Below are 17943 nucleotides of genomic sequence, written 5' to 3'. Positions count from 1 at the left end.
AATAAAGTAGAGAAACGGAGAGTCTTTCTAGACTACAGGAACAGTAGTGATCTGATGGCTATCATTTGCTCCAAATAAAATATCTCGAGTATAAATAAAAAACAAAAGGTAAACATTTTACAGGGAAAAGGAAGGTCTAAAAACGGTCCAAGTCTTCATTTGCAATTTAAACTGGATAGATGCAGAAATGACAGAATATTTCATGAATTTGGGATAAGCACAGAGAAGTTGCAAGTAAATAGGGGAGGTAAAGAACTTAAGATCAGATATTCTACTACTATTTATTTAATTTTCTATACCGTTCTCCTAGAGAAGTTCAGAATGATTTAAATTAATTTATTCAGGTACTCAAGCATTTTTTCCTGTCTGTGCCGGTGGGCTCACAATCAGTACTACTACTTATAATTTGTATAGCGCTACTGTATTTCCCCATATTTGTATAGGCCACAGGAAACGCCTATTCTCGTTTTAAAAATTCCTAGATAAGCTGTCCCATTAGATAAGCCACGGCGCTACTGGAGTCCCCCATACCTTTTAAAATAGCAGGGCAGGAGTGATATTTTCGGCATCCAGCCTGGCCCCACGCTGCTTTCTCAGTGCCTGCTGTCAGTTCTCGTGGGACTCGCAAGACTCGTGAGAACTGACGGTAGGCATTGAGGAAGCAGTGCGGGGCCAGGCTGGATGCCAAAAAGATTGCTCCTGCCCTGCATCGCTGGCTGCGACATTGGAGGAGGCAGCCGGCAGCTGTCCATCAAGGGAGCTATTTTAATAGGTACTGGGGACTCCAGTAGCATTGCAGCTTATTTATGATGATATATGAAAGCTGCAACCACTGCACAGGTTTGTAGAACCCATGTATAAGCCGCGGCCTATACATGGGGAAATACGGTAGAGCAGCACTGTACATCAAAACATAAAAAGAGACAATCTCTGTTCCAAAGAGCTTACAATCTAGTCAAGACAGACAAACTGGACAAAAAGGTGCATCTATACAGTGCTCAGGTGGGGGAATTACAGAGGGAATGATAACACAGATATTAGTGCTTTGCAGGTTGGTTGGGGTTTAGAATTGAAAGCAGCTTCAAAGAAGTGGGCTTTTAGTCTGAATTTGAATACTGCCAGGGACAGAGCTTGACATACCGAATCAGGCAGATCCAGACATACGGTGCAGCAAAGTAGAAGGGACGGAGTCTGGAGTTGGCTATGGAGGAGAAAGGTACAGAAAAGAAAGATTTAACCAATGAACGGAGTGCAACTGGGAGGGGAGTATGGGGAGAGAGGAGAGATACTGAGGAGTTTGAACCGTTTGCGGAACGGATAGGGAGCCAATGAAGTGACTGCTGTTGGTTGGTGTACCTCTGTCCTGGTACCACTACTTTTCTTGCTCACTTGGAGCGGTGATCTTCTCCTACAGCTTCCAGTATCACCTCTATGATGATGACTCCAAGATCTATCTCTCTGTGCCAAATATCTCTACTGAAACCCTGACCAAAGTCTTAGCCTGCCTGTCTGAAATTGTCTCACCGCCATCTAAAATTGTATATGGCTAAAACAGAGTTGCTCAACTTCACGCTTAAACCTACCTCTCTGCTTCCCTCGTTCTCTGTTTCTGTGGCCAACACTATTATCCTTCCTGTTTTGTCTGCTCGTAATCTCAGGGTCATCTTTGACTCCTCTCTCTCCTTCACTGCCCAGATACAACATATTGCTAACTTGCTGCTTCTTTTATAAAAAAAAAAACAACCCTACTGCTTCTTCATCTATAATATTACCAAAATCCAACCCTTCCTTTCTGAGCACACTACCAAAACACTTATCTACGCCCTAATCACCTTGTGCTTAGACTACTGCAACTCGCTACTGTCAGGCCTTCCACTTAGCCATCTCGTTCCCCTCCAATCCATCCAGTATTCAGCTACATGACTCGTATTCTGGGAGAGCCGCTTTTCTCATAAGAACATAAGAATTGCCGTTGCTGGGTCAGACCAATGGTCCATCATGCCCAGCAGTCCGCTCACGCGGCGGCCCTCTGGTCAAAGACCAGCACCCTAACTGAGACTAGCCCTACCAGCGCCCGTTCTAGTTCAGCAGGAACTTGTCTAACTTTGTCTTGAATCCCTGGAGGGTGTTTTCCCCCTATAACAGCCTCTGGAAGAGTGTTCCAGCTTTCCACCACTCTGGGTGAAGAAGAACTTCCTTACGTTTGTATGGAATCTATCCCCTTTCAACTTTAGAGAGTGCCCTCTCGTTCTCCCTACCTTGGAGAGAGTGAACAACCTGTCCTTATCTACTAAGTCTATCCCCTTCAGTACTCATGTTACTCCTCTCCTAAAGTCACTTCATTGGCTTACTATCCGTTTCTGAATACAATTCAAACTCCTCTTACTGACCTACAAATGCACTCACTCAGCTGCTCCTCACTATCTCTCTTCACTTATCTCCCACTATGATTCCCCCCTCCCCCATGGGCTCTGCTCAGCTGGTAAGTCCCACCTATCTATGCTCTTCTCTTCAACTGGCAACTCCAGACTCCGTCACTTCTGCCTTGCTGCACCCTATGCTTGGAACAAGTTGCCCTAATCCCTACGGCGGGCTCCATCTCTGGCAGTGTTCAAGGCCCATTTAAAAGTCCACCTCTTTGAGAGTGTGTTCGACTCATAACTCCTTTCACCTTGGGTTCTGCATCCCCCTATCTGTATGTCATGTCTTGTCTGTCCAAGTTAGATTGTAAGCTCTTCCAAGCAGGGACCGTCTCTAAATTTCAAAATGTACAAGGCTGCATATACCTTTCAGTGATATATTAAGTGATAAGTAGTAGTAGACTTGAGGAGAGGGGTAATGTGGGCATAGCAAAATTGGTGGAATATGAGGCATGCAGCAGAGTTCTGAAAAGATTCAAGGGGAGAAAGATGGTTTAGCGGAAGGCAGGTTGCAATAGTCTAGGCGAGAGATGATGAGGTTATAGATGAGGATCTTAGCAGTATGCTTAAAAAGAAAGGGTCTGATTTTAGCGATATTGTAGAGAAAGAAATGACAGGTTTGGGCAGTCTATTGGATATGTGAAGAGAATTAGAGAGAAGAGTCAAAGATTTCCCTGAGGTGAGCCAACGAGACAAAGAATGAGAGCATTGTTTACAGAAATAGAGAATGAGGGAAGAGGAGAGACAGATTTAGGTGGAAATATAAGGAGCTCGGTCTTGGTCATGTTAATTTAATGGTGGCGAGAAATCCAGGTAGAAATGTTAGACAAGCAGGTTGAAACCCTGGATTGAATATAGAGATTTCAGTTGTAGAGAGAGAGATTTGTGAGTCGTCAGCATAGAGGTGATACTGAAAGCCATGGGAGATTAGCCCTGAGATAAATCGACCAACAGCGGGATGATGGTGGTGGAGGAAGAGGATCCACTATAGTATACGTAAAAGGTACAGTGGGAAGGATAGGAAAAAAAACTATGAGATAAGAATCCTGCAATCCAAGCGAGGACAGCATATCGATAAGCAGGTGGTGATATACTGTGCCAAAAGCTGTGGATAGATCAAGAAGGATGAGGATGGAGTAGAGGCCTTTGGATTTGGCTAGGAGCATGTCATTGGAGACTTTCGTAAGGGCAGTTTCTGCAGAAGAGGGTGAAAGCCCAATTGAAGCAGATTAAAGATAGCTTGAGATGAAAGAAAGTCAAGACGATGGCGGTGAGCAGCACGTTCAAGTAGCTTGGATAAGAAGGTAGAGGAGGGAGACAGAACGATAGTTGGAAGGGCAAGTAGGGTCCAGCAAGGATTTTTTTTTGAGGAGTGGTATAACGACATGTTTGAAGTCATTCTCTGCATCAAAGATATAAACAGGATGTAGTTGGTCCAGAGGAAGGCTACTAAAATGATCGGTGGTCTTCATCGTAAGGTGTATGGGGTCATGCCGCATGTGCTTCTCTAGAATCATCCTGGTGGAATGAAGCAGCTTTTTCAAATTTGGAGCTGTTCTCCAATGGAGCAACACCATAAGTGCATCGGGGGGGGGGGGGGGGGGGGGGGGAGCGACTCTCCCACACTGGCCTGACTCACTGCCCTCCTCAGCTTCACTGGAGAAGCAGTGAAGGCAGCTCCTTCCTGCATAATCAAGTTTGGAAATAGTCATAGCATGAATTAGTGTATGGAATGAGTTAAAATCTAGAAATGAATGTAGAAAATGAAGTTGTAATGAAAATAAGACAGATTGAATGGTATGGTATATATCGGTGGTTCCCAAACCTGTCCTGGGGGACCCCCAGCCAGTCAAGTTTTCAAGATATCCCTAATGAATATGCATGAGAGAGATTTGCATACCTGTCACTTCCATTATATGCAAATCTCTCTCATGCATATTCATTAGGGATATCTTGAAAACCTGACTGGCTGGGGGTCCCCCAGGACAGGTTTGGGAACCACTGGTATATATGCTTCTGAAATGTTAATTTAGAGTCAAAAATGACCCCTTTGTATAGATGTGCACCTTCTTATCCAGTTTGTCAACTAGATTGTAAGATCTTTTGAGCAGGGACCGTCTCTTCTACAGTATGTTTTGATGTATAGCGCTGCATATGTCTAATAGCAGTATAGAAATGATAAGTAGTAGTAGATGGATATGGCGGTATACAAAATAAAGTTGTTATTATTATTATTATTAGATGTGCCTTACCATTCTTACCTGTTACCTTTGCAGAAGCTATTATTGGAAGCTGCCACAGGGTAATGTCTTCAAAGTTTTGTGCATGATAAAAATTACCCTTTTTCCTAAATTGAAGTTAGCTGGCTTGTCAGGCCTGTGGAATTTTTGCACCCAGGTTGAAGGCCAACTTTGTCATAACATAGAGCAGGGAGCTCCGGTCCTTGAAAACTGTATTCCAGTCGGGTTTTCAGGATTTCCCCAATGAATATGCATGAGATCTATTTGCATGCACTGCTTTCAATGCATATTCATTGGGGAAATCCTGAAAACCCAACTGGAATACGGCTCTCGAGGACCGGAGTTCCCTACCCCTGACATAGAGTATGAATGTGTATTTACTTGTATTATTTGGTTTTCTCTTTTCTGTAAGTATTATGGTGTTCCTTTCCAAATTTTATTTATTTATTGTTTATAATTGTCAGCCGCTATCTGCTTTAGCATTTAGCGGGATAGCAAGATTTTAATAAACATATATCAGGGTATGTTGGAGATTAGCAGTGAATTTAAACGACTGAGGTAATGCTTGCCTCAGCACTTATTCTAAAGAGAGCCTCCTTTTGGAATTCATAAAGTATAATCTGCACTAGCAATATATCATGATGCACTTGGAAATTTTTAATCTGATTCATAGTACCCAATGATTGTAGCAACACATTAAAACGATATAAGGGACAGATCAGTGAGCTGACCATCTATTGGATAATGCACTTTTTATTTTAACCTGATACGATTTGTTGATCAGGAAACTAGTAAAGCAAGAGAGACAAGTCAAACTGAAGTATAACCATCTGCAGGTCTTTACTTAACAGCAGTTTCCCTGTCTCTATTATTGAACAAATAACTGCTTCTGTATGAAAACATTTTTCAAGACATTCTACATGCAGCTCATTTGGGCAGATCTTTCTAAATAGTTCTGTAATTGTCCAGACACCCGGCCTTCCATGATTTGAATGAAAACTGGAATAGATGAAACTGGTCTATATAATTGGTTACTTTGGAGAAGCTGCTGTTTTTATTCTTAGAGATAGGTGTCAAAATTATATCGCCCAAATGAGGTGGAAAAATTCCCTTGGACAGATTGATTCAGCCAGGCGGCTATTGCTTTTTTAAACATAAAGGATCTGAAACCATTAAATAAGGGGAGGGGGGGGCAGAATCAAGCTGTTGGGAAGACTTAGGGGTTCTTTTATCAAGCTGCGGTAGGGGTTTAACGCACATTAAACCACCTGCCGCGGCCTGCATTGAGCAGGCGTTAGTTTTTAGCCTGCTGCGGGGGTTAGCGCATGTCCAACGCGCTAACCCCGCTAGCGCGGCTTGATAAAAGGACCCCATAGCATATCTTGCCAGCAATTGTTCAACTGTCATAAGAACATAAGCAATGCCTCCGCTGGGTCAGACCTGAGGTCTATCATGCCCAGCAGTCCGCTCACGCGGCGGCCCAACAGGTCCAGTACCTGCACAGTAATCCTCTATCTGTACCCCTCTATCCCCTTTTCCAGCAGGAAATTGTCCAATCCTTTCTTAAACCCCAGTACCGTACTCTGCCCTATTACATCCTCTGGAAGCGCATTCCAAGTGCCACCACACGTTGGGTAAAGAAGAACTTCCTAGCATTCGTTTTGAATCTGTCCTAGCATTCGTTTTCCGAATGCCCTCTTGATCTTTTATTGTTCAAAAGTTTGAAGAATCTGTCCCTCTCTACTCTCTCTATGCCCTTTATGATCTTGTAAGACTCTATCATATCCCCTCTAAGTCTCCTCTTCTCCAGGGAATAGAGACCCATATTCTGTCAGAAGGGCAACCTTCAGTTGACAGTACAATTCTAATGCTCATAACCATTATCAGATAAATTTAATTGGATATCAAATTTCTCTACTTTTAAATATTGGCCTAAAATATCCACACTCAGGTTCCAATAAAAGGAAATAACAGGTCATCCACAGATAGTAATTGCTTAAGTAAGCTATCCCATACCAGGCCTAACTTTCTTTACTTGTCTTTTAATGGACACTAATTCATCTATAGTTGGTTTTTAAAACAAGGTTTGGATGAGTTCCTGAAGGAAATGTCCATAGTCTGCTGTTGCCCACGGATCGGTAGCATGGAATGTTGCTACTATTTGGTGTTTTTGCCAGGTACTTGTGACCTAGATTGACCACATGAAGATGGGATACTGAGTTAGATGGATCATTGGCCTGACCCAGTAAGGCTATTCTTACGTTCTTAAATATTAGTGTGGAAACTTAACTCCAGTTATTAATCAGATCTAATGAGGAATTGTTTCCTTTTATGATGATTTAATTCTACAAAACTCCAAAAATCAGTTAGGTTTACTTTTCTCTGAGAGTGAACTACCCTGTTTTTCTTTTGTACTACATTAATAACATACTGTTCCTTCCAATTAATGGTAAAATCCAAAAGAAAATGATCAGATCATGGAATAGGATTCCACTGGCTCAGTATAATCATTATATTATGAGAATGATGTTTAGCTAATCCAGTGATGATGTCCAATTGATGACCTTTTAATATGAGTACAGTAGTTTGAATACTAGGATAAAAAATGTTCTAATGCATCTAAGAAAGCAAACCATTCTTTAACTCTTGGATCTGTTGGATTATCTAAATATAGATTCAGATGCTTAATTAGCATATTTAGCCAAATGATTAAAGAAAACATCTTTGATCCTTTCCCACCCATTGGGAGGAAAATAAAAAAAGAACACAACATAATGAGTCTGACATAAGAACATAAGAATTGCCACTGCTAGTCAGACCAGTGGTCCATCAATGCCCAGCAGTCCGCTCACTCAGTGGCCCTTAGGTCAAAGACCAGTGCCCTAACTAAGATGCGGTACATGATGGTATGCATGGAGTACTATTCCTTGCTAATCTTGATGTTAGGAATGATAAGCATCATCCTAGACTTCATGATAGACTTGATATACTGTACTTAATCCAGGATTCACTTTGTAAAGAAAATTTATTGTCCATGAGTGTGGGATGCTATCAAAAGCTTTCTTATAATCGCTGCTATTTTGAGGTTTCTATTTTTCTTACAGCAAATCGTAATAGCTTTATTCATTATCAGCTGTCTTTGGTTCCATATGGTTCTCTTTTCCCAAATATTTAATTCTATATGATCATATAGTCTATCTGCATTTATTGCTGTGAACAGCATATAAATCTTAGATAACTAACCCCCTCTTCTACAAAGCCGTGTGGTAACGGCCCCAAAGCCCATAGAGATTTAAAGGGCTTTGGGGCTGTTGCTGCGTGGCTTTGTAAAACAGGCCCTAAGTAAAGTGATGGTGGCTTGCAGGGCAAACAGAATGCTAGGAATGATAAAGAAGGGGATCACGAACAGATCGGAGAAGGTTATCATGCCGCTGTACCGGGCCATGGTGTGCCCTCACCTGGAGTACTGCATCCAGCACTGGTCGCTGTACATGAAGAAAAACACGGTACTACCTGAAAGGGTCCAGAGAAGAGCGACTAAGATGGTTAAGGGGTTGGAGGACCTGCCGTACAGCGAAAGATTAGAGAAACTGGGCCTCTTCTCCCTCGAACAGAGGAGATTGAGAGGGGACATGATCGAAACATTCAAAGTACTGAAGGGGATAGACTTAGTGGATAAGGACAGGTTGTTCATCCTCTCCAAGGTCGGGAGAACGAGAGGGCACTCTAAAGTTGAAAGAGGATAGATTCCATACAAATGTAAGAAAGTTCTTCTTCACCCAGAGACTGGTAGAAAGCTTGAACGCTCTTCCAGAGGCTGTTATAGGGGAAAACACCCTCCAGGGATTCAAGCCAAAGTTAGACAAGTTCCTGCTGTTAGGGCTAGTCTTGGTTAGGGTGCTGGTCTTTGACCAGAGGGCCGCCATGTGAGCGGACTGCTGGGCATGATGGACCACTGGTCTGACCCAGCAGCAGCAATTCTTATGTTCTTATGTGTTTGATCTTAATTCTGGTGGTCTGAACAATTGATTTTTGAAGTCTGTTAAATCTTGGTGGAGCAGTGTTAAGTGAGCCAAAAGTTGGATGCTCTATTGGGGCCAGGGGTGGTTCTCGGTCTAGTTTTCCAGTTCTTTAGCTGTTCAGGCCATTCCATAATTTTGATGTTGCCTCTTCTGTTTCCTCCTCTGTTGGTTAGCCATTCTGATTTCTCTAATTTTGCTTTACAGATCTTGAGGGGGTCACACAATTTTATTTTGCTGTTATCATGGGGTCACAGGCATAAAAAGATTGATAAGCATTGTCACAGTATGTAGTGGATGAATTTAATTTGGTATAATTTTGGCTTTAATTTGTTCTTGTTTCATGCCCTTTTGACTAAACATGAAAACAATGTTCTCTTAGATTTCTGAAGCAGATATAATGATTGATGCAGTTAGCAGGTCTTGCCATGTCCAAGCAAGTGTGACCAACATTTTAGCCATTGTGCCATGGCTTTCTTCAGAGTATGTTATATTTTTTCTTTATATAGTGGATTTTGAAACCTGATTGATTGGGTTTTGAGATGGGTGGTTTCCTTAGGAGCCACTCATTCATTCAAAAGAACATAAGTGTGAAAAGGAGTGGCACAAAGGATGAACACCCCTTCCACCGAGTTTTAGAATGTGACAAAGAAAATCTTCCCCCCCTTCCAACAGGTTTTCTACCTCAATATTCTGCCAAAATCTTCCACCTTTCTCGTACCTCAACCAATCAGGTTTGAGAACCCACTGTATAAAGACAAACCAGACCTCACAACATACCTTGAAGAAGCCACAGCATGGTGACCGAAACATCGGTTCCTCTTTCTTAGGTATAGCAAGACCCAGACAACCATAACGATCATGATCAATGTTCAACCTTACATGGTGAAACGAGGACAACAAATGGGACACAGCACTACCAGGGTACAAGCTCTACCGAAGAGACAGGACACAACAGAAAGGAGGAGGAATAGCACTTTACGTGAGGGATACCATTCAATCGACTGGAGTGGACACAGCAAATCCTCCCGCTGTATAGGGCGATGGTGCGACCGCATCTGGAGTACTGCATTCAGTACTGGTCACCGTACCTTAAGAAGGATATGGCGATTCTCGAGAGGGTCCAGAGGAGAGCGACAAAAATGATAAAGGGCATGGAAAACCTCTCATATGCTGAGAGGCTGGAGAAGCTGGGGCTCTTTTTCCTGGAAAAGAGGAGACTTAGAGGGGATATGATAGAAACTTATAAGATCATGAAGGGAATAGTGAAGGTAGAGAGGGCCAGATTCTTCAGACTGGTGGGGGCAACAAAAACTAGAGGGCACTCAAAAAAATTGAAGGGAGATAGGTTCAAAACAAATGCTAGGAAGTTCTTCTTCACACAGAGGGTGGTGGACACCTGGAATACGCTTCCAGAGGAGGTGGTAGAGCAGAGTACGACTTTGGGGTTCAAAAGGGGATTGGACAAGTTCCTGAAGGAAAAGGGGATCCAGGGGTACAACTAGAGGGTTACTATTCAGTACAAAAGGCTGTAAAGTAATAGAGTAGTAGAGTAATAGATCACTACAGGCCATTGACCTGGGGGGCCGCCGCGGGAGCGGACTGCTGGGCATGATGGACCTATGGTCTGACTCGGCAGAGGCAAAGCTTATGTGCTTATTTATGTATGAAATACTAGATAGTTAAAAAGCCTATTTTGTCATTTATATCTAATGGGTGTAAATCACTCATTTTGTTGACATAGCACTTGGCAATCCAGTTAGGACATGCTTGCAGTATAGAAAAATATTATGGAGTTAAAATAGAATGAAACTATGACAATAATATCAGTGCATGAAAACAAATCAAAACAAAAGGTAATCATTATTGTGCAATTCTCTAGAGATCATATTATGATGAACAAATAACAAGCTCCCCAAAACACTGGAGAGTTTTGTAATGAGAAAATAAATAAAGAAAATAAGATTAATACTGAGCCTACCAGTAGAAACCAGAACCTGTTCTGAGCTTCTTTCGGAGGACGAGCTAATAAATTGAATGAATAAATAAATATATGTCAAAATAATTTCTATTTCTCTGTTTATTTTTACGTATAATCAATATCGCCATTATAAATTCATGGAAACTGTTCTGAGCTCTCCTGGGAGAGCGGTATATAAAATTAAATAAATAAATAAATTATACTGAGGTGTGTCAGTTAATGAGCCACTACTACAGATGAAAGTAAAAGGCCTCTATTAATCATGATAAAGCACAGTCTTCATTTTAATCTCCAAGGACAAACAGGACATTGTCTTCTCACATGTGGATGACATCACTGACGGAACCCCAGAGCAGATGCTACCTAGCATTCTGTAAATTCTAGAAGCCTTTGGCAGGCCCCCACTGCACATGCACGAGTGCCTGCCTTCCTAACTTGTGTGAGACCTGTAGTTTCACGTTCTCCTTAGAGTTGTGAAGGCATGTCTTCGGTTGCTGACACGAGCGCTTTTCTCTTTAGGGAGACTTTTCCTTTCCCGCCTCTCCTTTTTTACTTTGAGTAGCGTGGGACTCTCCTTTATTTGGGGATGAGACTTGATATACCACCTTTTCTATGACTAGTCAAAGTGTTTTACAAATTATATACAGGTAGAGGCAATAGAGGGTTAAGTGACTTGCCCAGAGTCACAAAGAGCTACAGTGAAGTTAGAACCCAGGTTCTCCTTCCACTGCACTAACCACCAGGCTATTCCTTTTTTCTTTAGTTTTGTTCCATTTCTCTTTTTTTCTTAAGATTTTTTTGGCTATTTTCAGTTTCTTTATTTTTTTCCTGGCCAGATAGGTGCCTAACCTGTCTAGGTCCTGATCATAAGTCCTCTATATGTTATCTTTTTGCTCAAATGAAGAAGAGAACTCAAAAAATTAGAGAGGCATTGCTGGAGAAACTTTTCATAATGCAGGTTTGTTCCATCTACAGTAGCATTGAAAGCTTTGGTTTTCCATGGTTTCTGGGAATGTGACAACATTGAGGAGATCACTCCCTGCCTTGATATCAGGTACCAGTAGCGTCCGTTGAGACCAAGCATCTTTGTACCTGACACCGAGGACGTATCCAGATTCCACTTTGTCCTTGTTGGCACCGAGCAAAGGTAAAGAAGCTCCAACATTGGTCCTTTAAGCATGATACCCAAGAAGTACAGGTTTGACAAATGTTGAGGTTGTTGGGCCACATGATCTCAACAGTGTTTGCCTCCTCTTGTGGGGCAGCCAATGGATCCTAGCTTCCTAGTGGTGTCAGGCTATGAGGAATCTTGCAGATGTCATCTTGGTAATCTCAGAGTTCACACAATTGCTTCTCTGATGGATAATTCGATCCAATTTGACACTGGAACTTCCAATCCCATTTCTTCTTCCTGGAAGATGGGAGGCCTATGTAGATGGGCTTCACATCCAGGGTCACTGGTCAACTCAGGAGACCCAGTTTCACGTCAATCTCCTAGAGCTCTGGGCAATTTGGCATGCTTGAAAGGCTTTCAGAGATTAGCTGTTAAACCAAATTGTTCTCATTAATACTGACAATCAGATTGCAATTTATTCAGCAAGCTGGGATGGGTGGGTATATGAACCTACCTCTTATGTCAGGAAGCAGCCACATACCTGGCAGCAAAAGTAAACAGTCTGATGAACAGGCTGAGCAGAGTGATGCAACTATACAAGTGGCTCCTCAATATTGGCATTGCCTTCAAGATCATCTGAAAGTGGGGCACTCCTTCAGTGGATCTCTTTGCCACTCATCTCAACAACAAAGTCCCTCGGTACTGCTTCAGCATCAGAACACATGGCAGGCTCACACAAGATGCTTTCTTTCCTGGTTGGGGGGTAGGTCTTATGTATGTATATCCTCTAATCGCTCTAATAAGAAAGACTGCTGAAATTCAAGCAGGATCGAGGAACCATGATTCTCATTGTGCCATATTGACCAAGGCAGATCTGGTTCCATCTTCTTCTGGAGTTGTCCTCCAAAGAACCATGGAAATTGGAGTGTTTTCCGATTCGCATTACACAGAATGAGGGATCTCTTCTGCATCCCAACCTCTAATCCCTTGCCCTTGGCTTGGATGCATCCCTTAAACTATCTGAGGGTTTCTCCAGAATACTGCTGGCTTCCAGAAAAAATTCCATTAAGAAGTGCTATACTTATAAGTGGAGGAGGTCTGAGTACCTTCTATTTCTTTCTGTCTGGCTTAAAAACTAACTCTATAAGAGTTCACCTTAGTTCAATCGGTGCTTACCTTCACCGTGTAGACTAGAGGGTAAGCCCATCTCTGTACAGCCTCTAGTTCAATTTATGAGAGGTTTGCTGTTGATATAAGTCCTCCATAAAAACTCTTGACTTTGTCATGGGACCTCAATGCTGTCCTCACTTAGCTGATGAAAGTGCCTTTTGAGCTGCTTGATTCATGTCATCTGAAGTATATAAGCTGGAAGGTCTTGTTTTTGGTGGCAGTTACTTTAGGTCGCAGAGTTAGAGAGCTTCACACCCTAGTAGCAGATCCACCTTACATGAAGTTTCATCATAACACAGTAGTTCTTGATGGCAATATGAAGGGTGATAAAGAGAGCAAGATTTGAGTGGACAGAGGCAAAAAAGAAAAAGTTAAGAAAGCTGACTTGGGAGAAGAGAGAAGAGAAAAAATGGACAGCAGACACTGGAAAGAGAATTACAATAGTAGAAGATAAGACAAAAAGCAGAAAGAGAAACTGGGACCAAGATGATGGAAAAACAAAATGACCAGACAACAAAAAGTAGAAAAAATAATTTTATTTTCTATTTTCTGATTACAATATGTCAGATTTGAAATGTGTATCCTGCCAGAGCTGGTGTTAGACAGCAAGCGTGAACTAGGATCTAAAAGAGAGAGGAAAAGTCTTTTATTAATTTTGTTTACACCACACCACAGAGCCACTGTAATCCGATGAAAGATCTATACTTCTACTAAGACAAAATATCTTAATTTAAAAATTTGGCCCATGACTTAGCCTATGTTTTAGTTTTCGGCCTCTTATGTGATTGAGTTTGATACCCCTGAATCTAAACCCTGGATTTGCACCAGTATTTGTATTAGTTAATGGTGTCCTCTGTTTTACATTTGGAGAGTCTTATGCAGTTTTGGGTGTATGTGTTAATAAAAAATCCATCTTTTATTAGAAGATTTTCTGCACTCATGTTCAATTGTATTTTTTTTTTTTTTTTTTTTTTTGCTACTTTCTGATTTATTTCTTTACTATTTCTTTAAGCGAGCAAATCTCCATCTATTCCCAAATCTGGTCTGGCAAGCCCATTTAGAGGACATTTGAGTATTCAGAGCAATGGTAAGTAAAAATCTTAAGTGCTGAATATTTTTATATACGTTATTTCTCTCTGCTCTGATGACATTGTGACATTCATTTTTACTCCTCTTTACACAATAAAATTTGTAGGATGGGACCAATGCTGTACAAGATCTTGTGGCTGTTTATGCTTTTATTGTGGACTGCAGATGTCTTGTTTACATTTCTCATATACACCCCCCCCTTCCTTTTTACAAAAGTGCAGAAGAGGCTTTTAGCACTGGCTGGCAAGCTGAATGCCTTGCACTGCTCCGATGCTCATAGGAACTCTATGACCATTGGAGCAGTGCAGACAGAGCATTTAGTACGTTGGCTGGCGCTAAAAACCTCTTCTGCGGTTTTGTAAAAGGGGAGTTAATTATCTGAAGGATCTCAGGATCTCTTCCAGCTAGTGGATTATTTTCTAATGTATATTATAAGCAGACTATTACTGTAGGTCTTATTGGGTCCCTTTTATCAAAGCATCGTGTGCAATAATGGAATTAGCACATGCTAAATGCTAAGAAGCCCATAGATATAAAATGGGTTTCTTAGCATTTAGCACGCACTAAGGCACACTAGCCGATTTAGCTAGCGTGCCTTAGTAAAAAAGGGGGTAAATTTGTTAGCATGTACTAAGCTTTAGTAAAAGAGCCTATAATTTTTGCTTTTATTCCCAACTGTGGGGCATTTTTTAGCAGACGTTAAGTAAGGAGGTTTTATTGTAAAATCAAATTTTATCTAATTCTTTTATCTTGGAAGATTTTTTTTTTGTACTTTGGTTAAAGGTCTGCCTAAGTGGAAAATCAAATTCCATTACAAGTTCCAAAATATAGGCATCTTAATGAATTAGAATTCTGCCCACAGTGCTTTTAAATCCTAAAAAAAAGCTATTTATTTTGGGATTATTCTGGTCCATTATTTTAATTGGATCATGATTTAAAAATTGATTGTACATCATTCTGGGTTTTTTTTAAATAGACTATTAAAGTAATAAAATATTTGAGGAATTAACATGGTTTCAGTAAGAAATGCAAGGAGTTGATGGTCCAGCTTTTAATAATGTGGTTTGATCTCATCACAACTAGATCTCAAACTATGTAATAGAATAACAGTATTGATATTGTGCTAAAAGCTGGCAATGTGAACTTTTATTGCAAGTTTTTTTTATTCCTCTGGGCTGTACTAAGGTGATTAAGAATGCAGATGCTGAACAGAAGAGCTTGAGAAAAAGAGCCAGTTGTTGAAGTGCAGAATAATTTGAACAAATAATTTGAAAATACTATTTATACTGTATATATCAAGGTCAATACAAACAAAACCTTGTAAAATAATAATCAAATATTGAAAATACTGAAACCGGCTTCCGGTGACGTCATCCGGGTGATGGCGGTGTGAGAATCGAGCTCCTCTTCACCCAGCTTTAATTAGCTATCATTGGCGCTTTTGTAACCTGCCTTGAGCGGTTTCTGCTTTTCCGACTTTGTGTAGGGGATTGGAGATGGCTGCGGCGGCGAAAAAATTGCAGACCGACCTGCATACGTTCGCTTTTCAAGCGACGACGCTTGGGGATGCGACCTGTTTGTCCCGCCCCTGTAGTGAGCCGTTACCCGTGCAGGGAGAGCTGCGTTCCTGAACGCCTTCAGGGTCCCCTGAGGTGGATTTGCCCGTATCCCGAGTGGAATTAAAAGGTTGGTTTGCAGATCTCAAAAACACGATGATGTTGATGCAAAAGGAACTGCACTCTGATGTTTCAGCATTGCGGAAAACGGTGGTGGATATGGGTCAAAGATTAAATGATTTTGAAGAGCGTGTTATTGACCATGATGGTGACATTTTACATTTACAACAGCACTGCAAGAGACTGGAGGATAAATATGAGGAGCTATTATTGAAGGCTAAGGATATGGAAAATAGGGCCCGGCGTAACAACTTGCGGGCCCGGGGAGTGCCGGAGCGCAGTGGCTCATTAAAGATGGAGGATACCATGCGTGCTATCTGTGAAAAATTCTTACAACTTGATGATCCTACGGTGACCCCCTCTACTCTGGAATTTGAGAGAGTACATTGGGCTGTGGGGACTACACTTTTGAACCGTCCGCGAGATCTCATAGCCTATTTTCATAGGTTTCCTTTAAAGGAACAGGTACTAGCGGCGGCACGGAGAGTGGGACATATAGACTGGGAAGGAGCCAAAGTTGAATTGTATGCTGACATGTCTGCCCTTACCCTCAGGAAGCGGAGGGAATTTCGAGATGTGACTAAGTGTTTGATGGCTCATCAAATTCGATATAAATGGAACTATCCGTTTGGATTAACTTTTCCTTTGCAAAATCAGGTTCATAAAGTCTCGACTCCTGAGGAGGCCAAGCTCTTGTTGCAACAAGCCGCACTGTGGTCGGTGGAGGAGGCTCGCCCGGCAGGGGCCCTACCACAGCGCAGTGGCAGTGTGAGCCAGTCCAGATGGCGCCGAGGAGAAAAGAGTGGACAGCGACTTCAGCGCAATTCTGATGCGGCTGCAGTGACTTTACCTACTTGATGCTTTCTGCTTGACTGTGGGTTTTCAGTGTGTGATAGGACTCACTGTTGTGTAATCCAGTTAGATCTGCTCTATGCATAGGGGTGGGTGTACTGGGGGCTCTCTAATGGTTGGGGGTTCTTTTTCCAGCTGGGTTTGAGTATGGGTGTGTGGTTGGCTTTATTTGAATGGGGACTGTGTGTGCGGCGGGGTGGGCTCTGTGCGAATGCAGGGGACTTTGAAGGTAGCTGGGTGAGGAGGGGGGGTGTTGGAAGTTTATTGCAGGTGTGGTTTCTGGGGGGAGGGGGGTGGGTTGGGTTTGATGTTGGGGTTGGGATATTGAATATTGTTTTTCAGTGGTTGTATCAGCAGTGGATTATGTGGACTGGGATTTTTGTTTTGCGTACTGGGGGTTTTTTGGGAGGTATACAGCTGGCTTCTATAGATGGTTACACTATGGTACGATGGATGTCATTTAATGTGAGGGGCTTAAATGTTCCCAGGAAGCGTCAATTATTGTTTAAGGAAGCTATTCGTTTGCAGGTGGGAGTGGGATTCATACAGGAGACACATTTCCGACCGATGCATGAACACTATCTCCATCATAAGAAATACCCACATATGTATCTGGCCTCTAATTCAGTTGCAGGCAGAAAGAATGGGGTGGGAATTTTTATAGCACAAGACTTGGCTCCTGTCGTGCATAAAGTGGTTCGGGATAAATTGGGGTGTTATATTATTGTAAAAGTTACTATTCAGGAGGAACTTTTTACCTGTGTTAATATTTATGCTCCTAATAAGGAGCAGGGTTCTTTTTTTGAATCTTTGGGACGGGTGATGCAGGATTTGGTAGAAGGTCATGTGGTCATGGGGGGGATTTTAATTTAACATGGGACCCATCTTTGGACAATTCCGCGGGTGGTGCGTCCTATGGTCATCAGGATAGGAAAAAATTATTGGACCTTTTTCGACAGTGGGCTTGACTGATCCTTGGCGTCATCGCAATCCTGGAGAGCGGGATTATTCTTATTTTTCTGGGGTGCATAATTCATACTCAAGAATTGATTTTTGGGGGGTTTCTGCGGATATATTGCTACGGGTGGATGAGGTGGACATGGCATCTCGGGTGTGGTCTGATCATTCCCCGGTCTGGTTTTCGTTGTTGCATAAAGCGGGGAGTCATGGTAAGCACTTTTGGCGTATGAATGAAGGACTATTGTTGGATCCGGTTAATGTCTCTCAGCTTGTGGATAATCTTAAAGAATATATTCAATTTAATCTCACGAAAGAGATATCTCCAATCCTGTTTTGGGAGGGACTTAAATGTGTCATGAGGGGTAGGATTATATCATTGGCGGCATTTCGTCGGAAAGAGAGACTTCAACAAGAGAGTGAGC

General features: G+C 42.0%; 1 protein-coding gene across 1 annotated transcript in view; it reads left to right on the top strand.

Annotated features, from left to right (window-relative positions):
* SPATA7 (spermatogenesis associated 7) overlaps nucleotides 1-17943 on the top strand; it is a 97999-nt gene that overhangs the window by 4221 nt on the left and 75835 nt on the right. Inside the window, exon 3 of the mRNA XM_033953272.1 lies at nucleotides 13957-14031. Coding sequence (XP_033809163.1) covers nucleotides 13957-14031 — 75 coding nt within the window. The remainder of the gene's footprint in view (nucleotides 1-13956; nucleotides 14032-17943) is intronic.

The sequence above is a fragment of the Geotrypetes seraphini genome, chromosome 7 (genome assembly GCF_902459505.1).
Source record: "Geotrypetes seraphini chromosome 7, aGeoSer1.1, whole genome shotgun sequence".
In the NCBI taxonomy this organism is placed as follows: Eukaryota; Metazoa; Chordata; class Amphibia; order Gymnophiona; family Dermophiidae; genus Geotrypetes; species Geotrypetes seraphini.
This window is presented reverse-complemented; position numbering and strand designations above follow the sequence as displayed.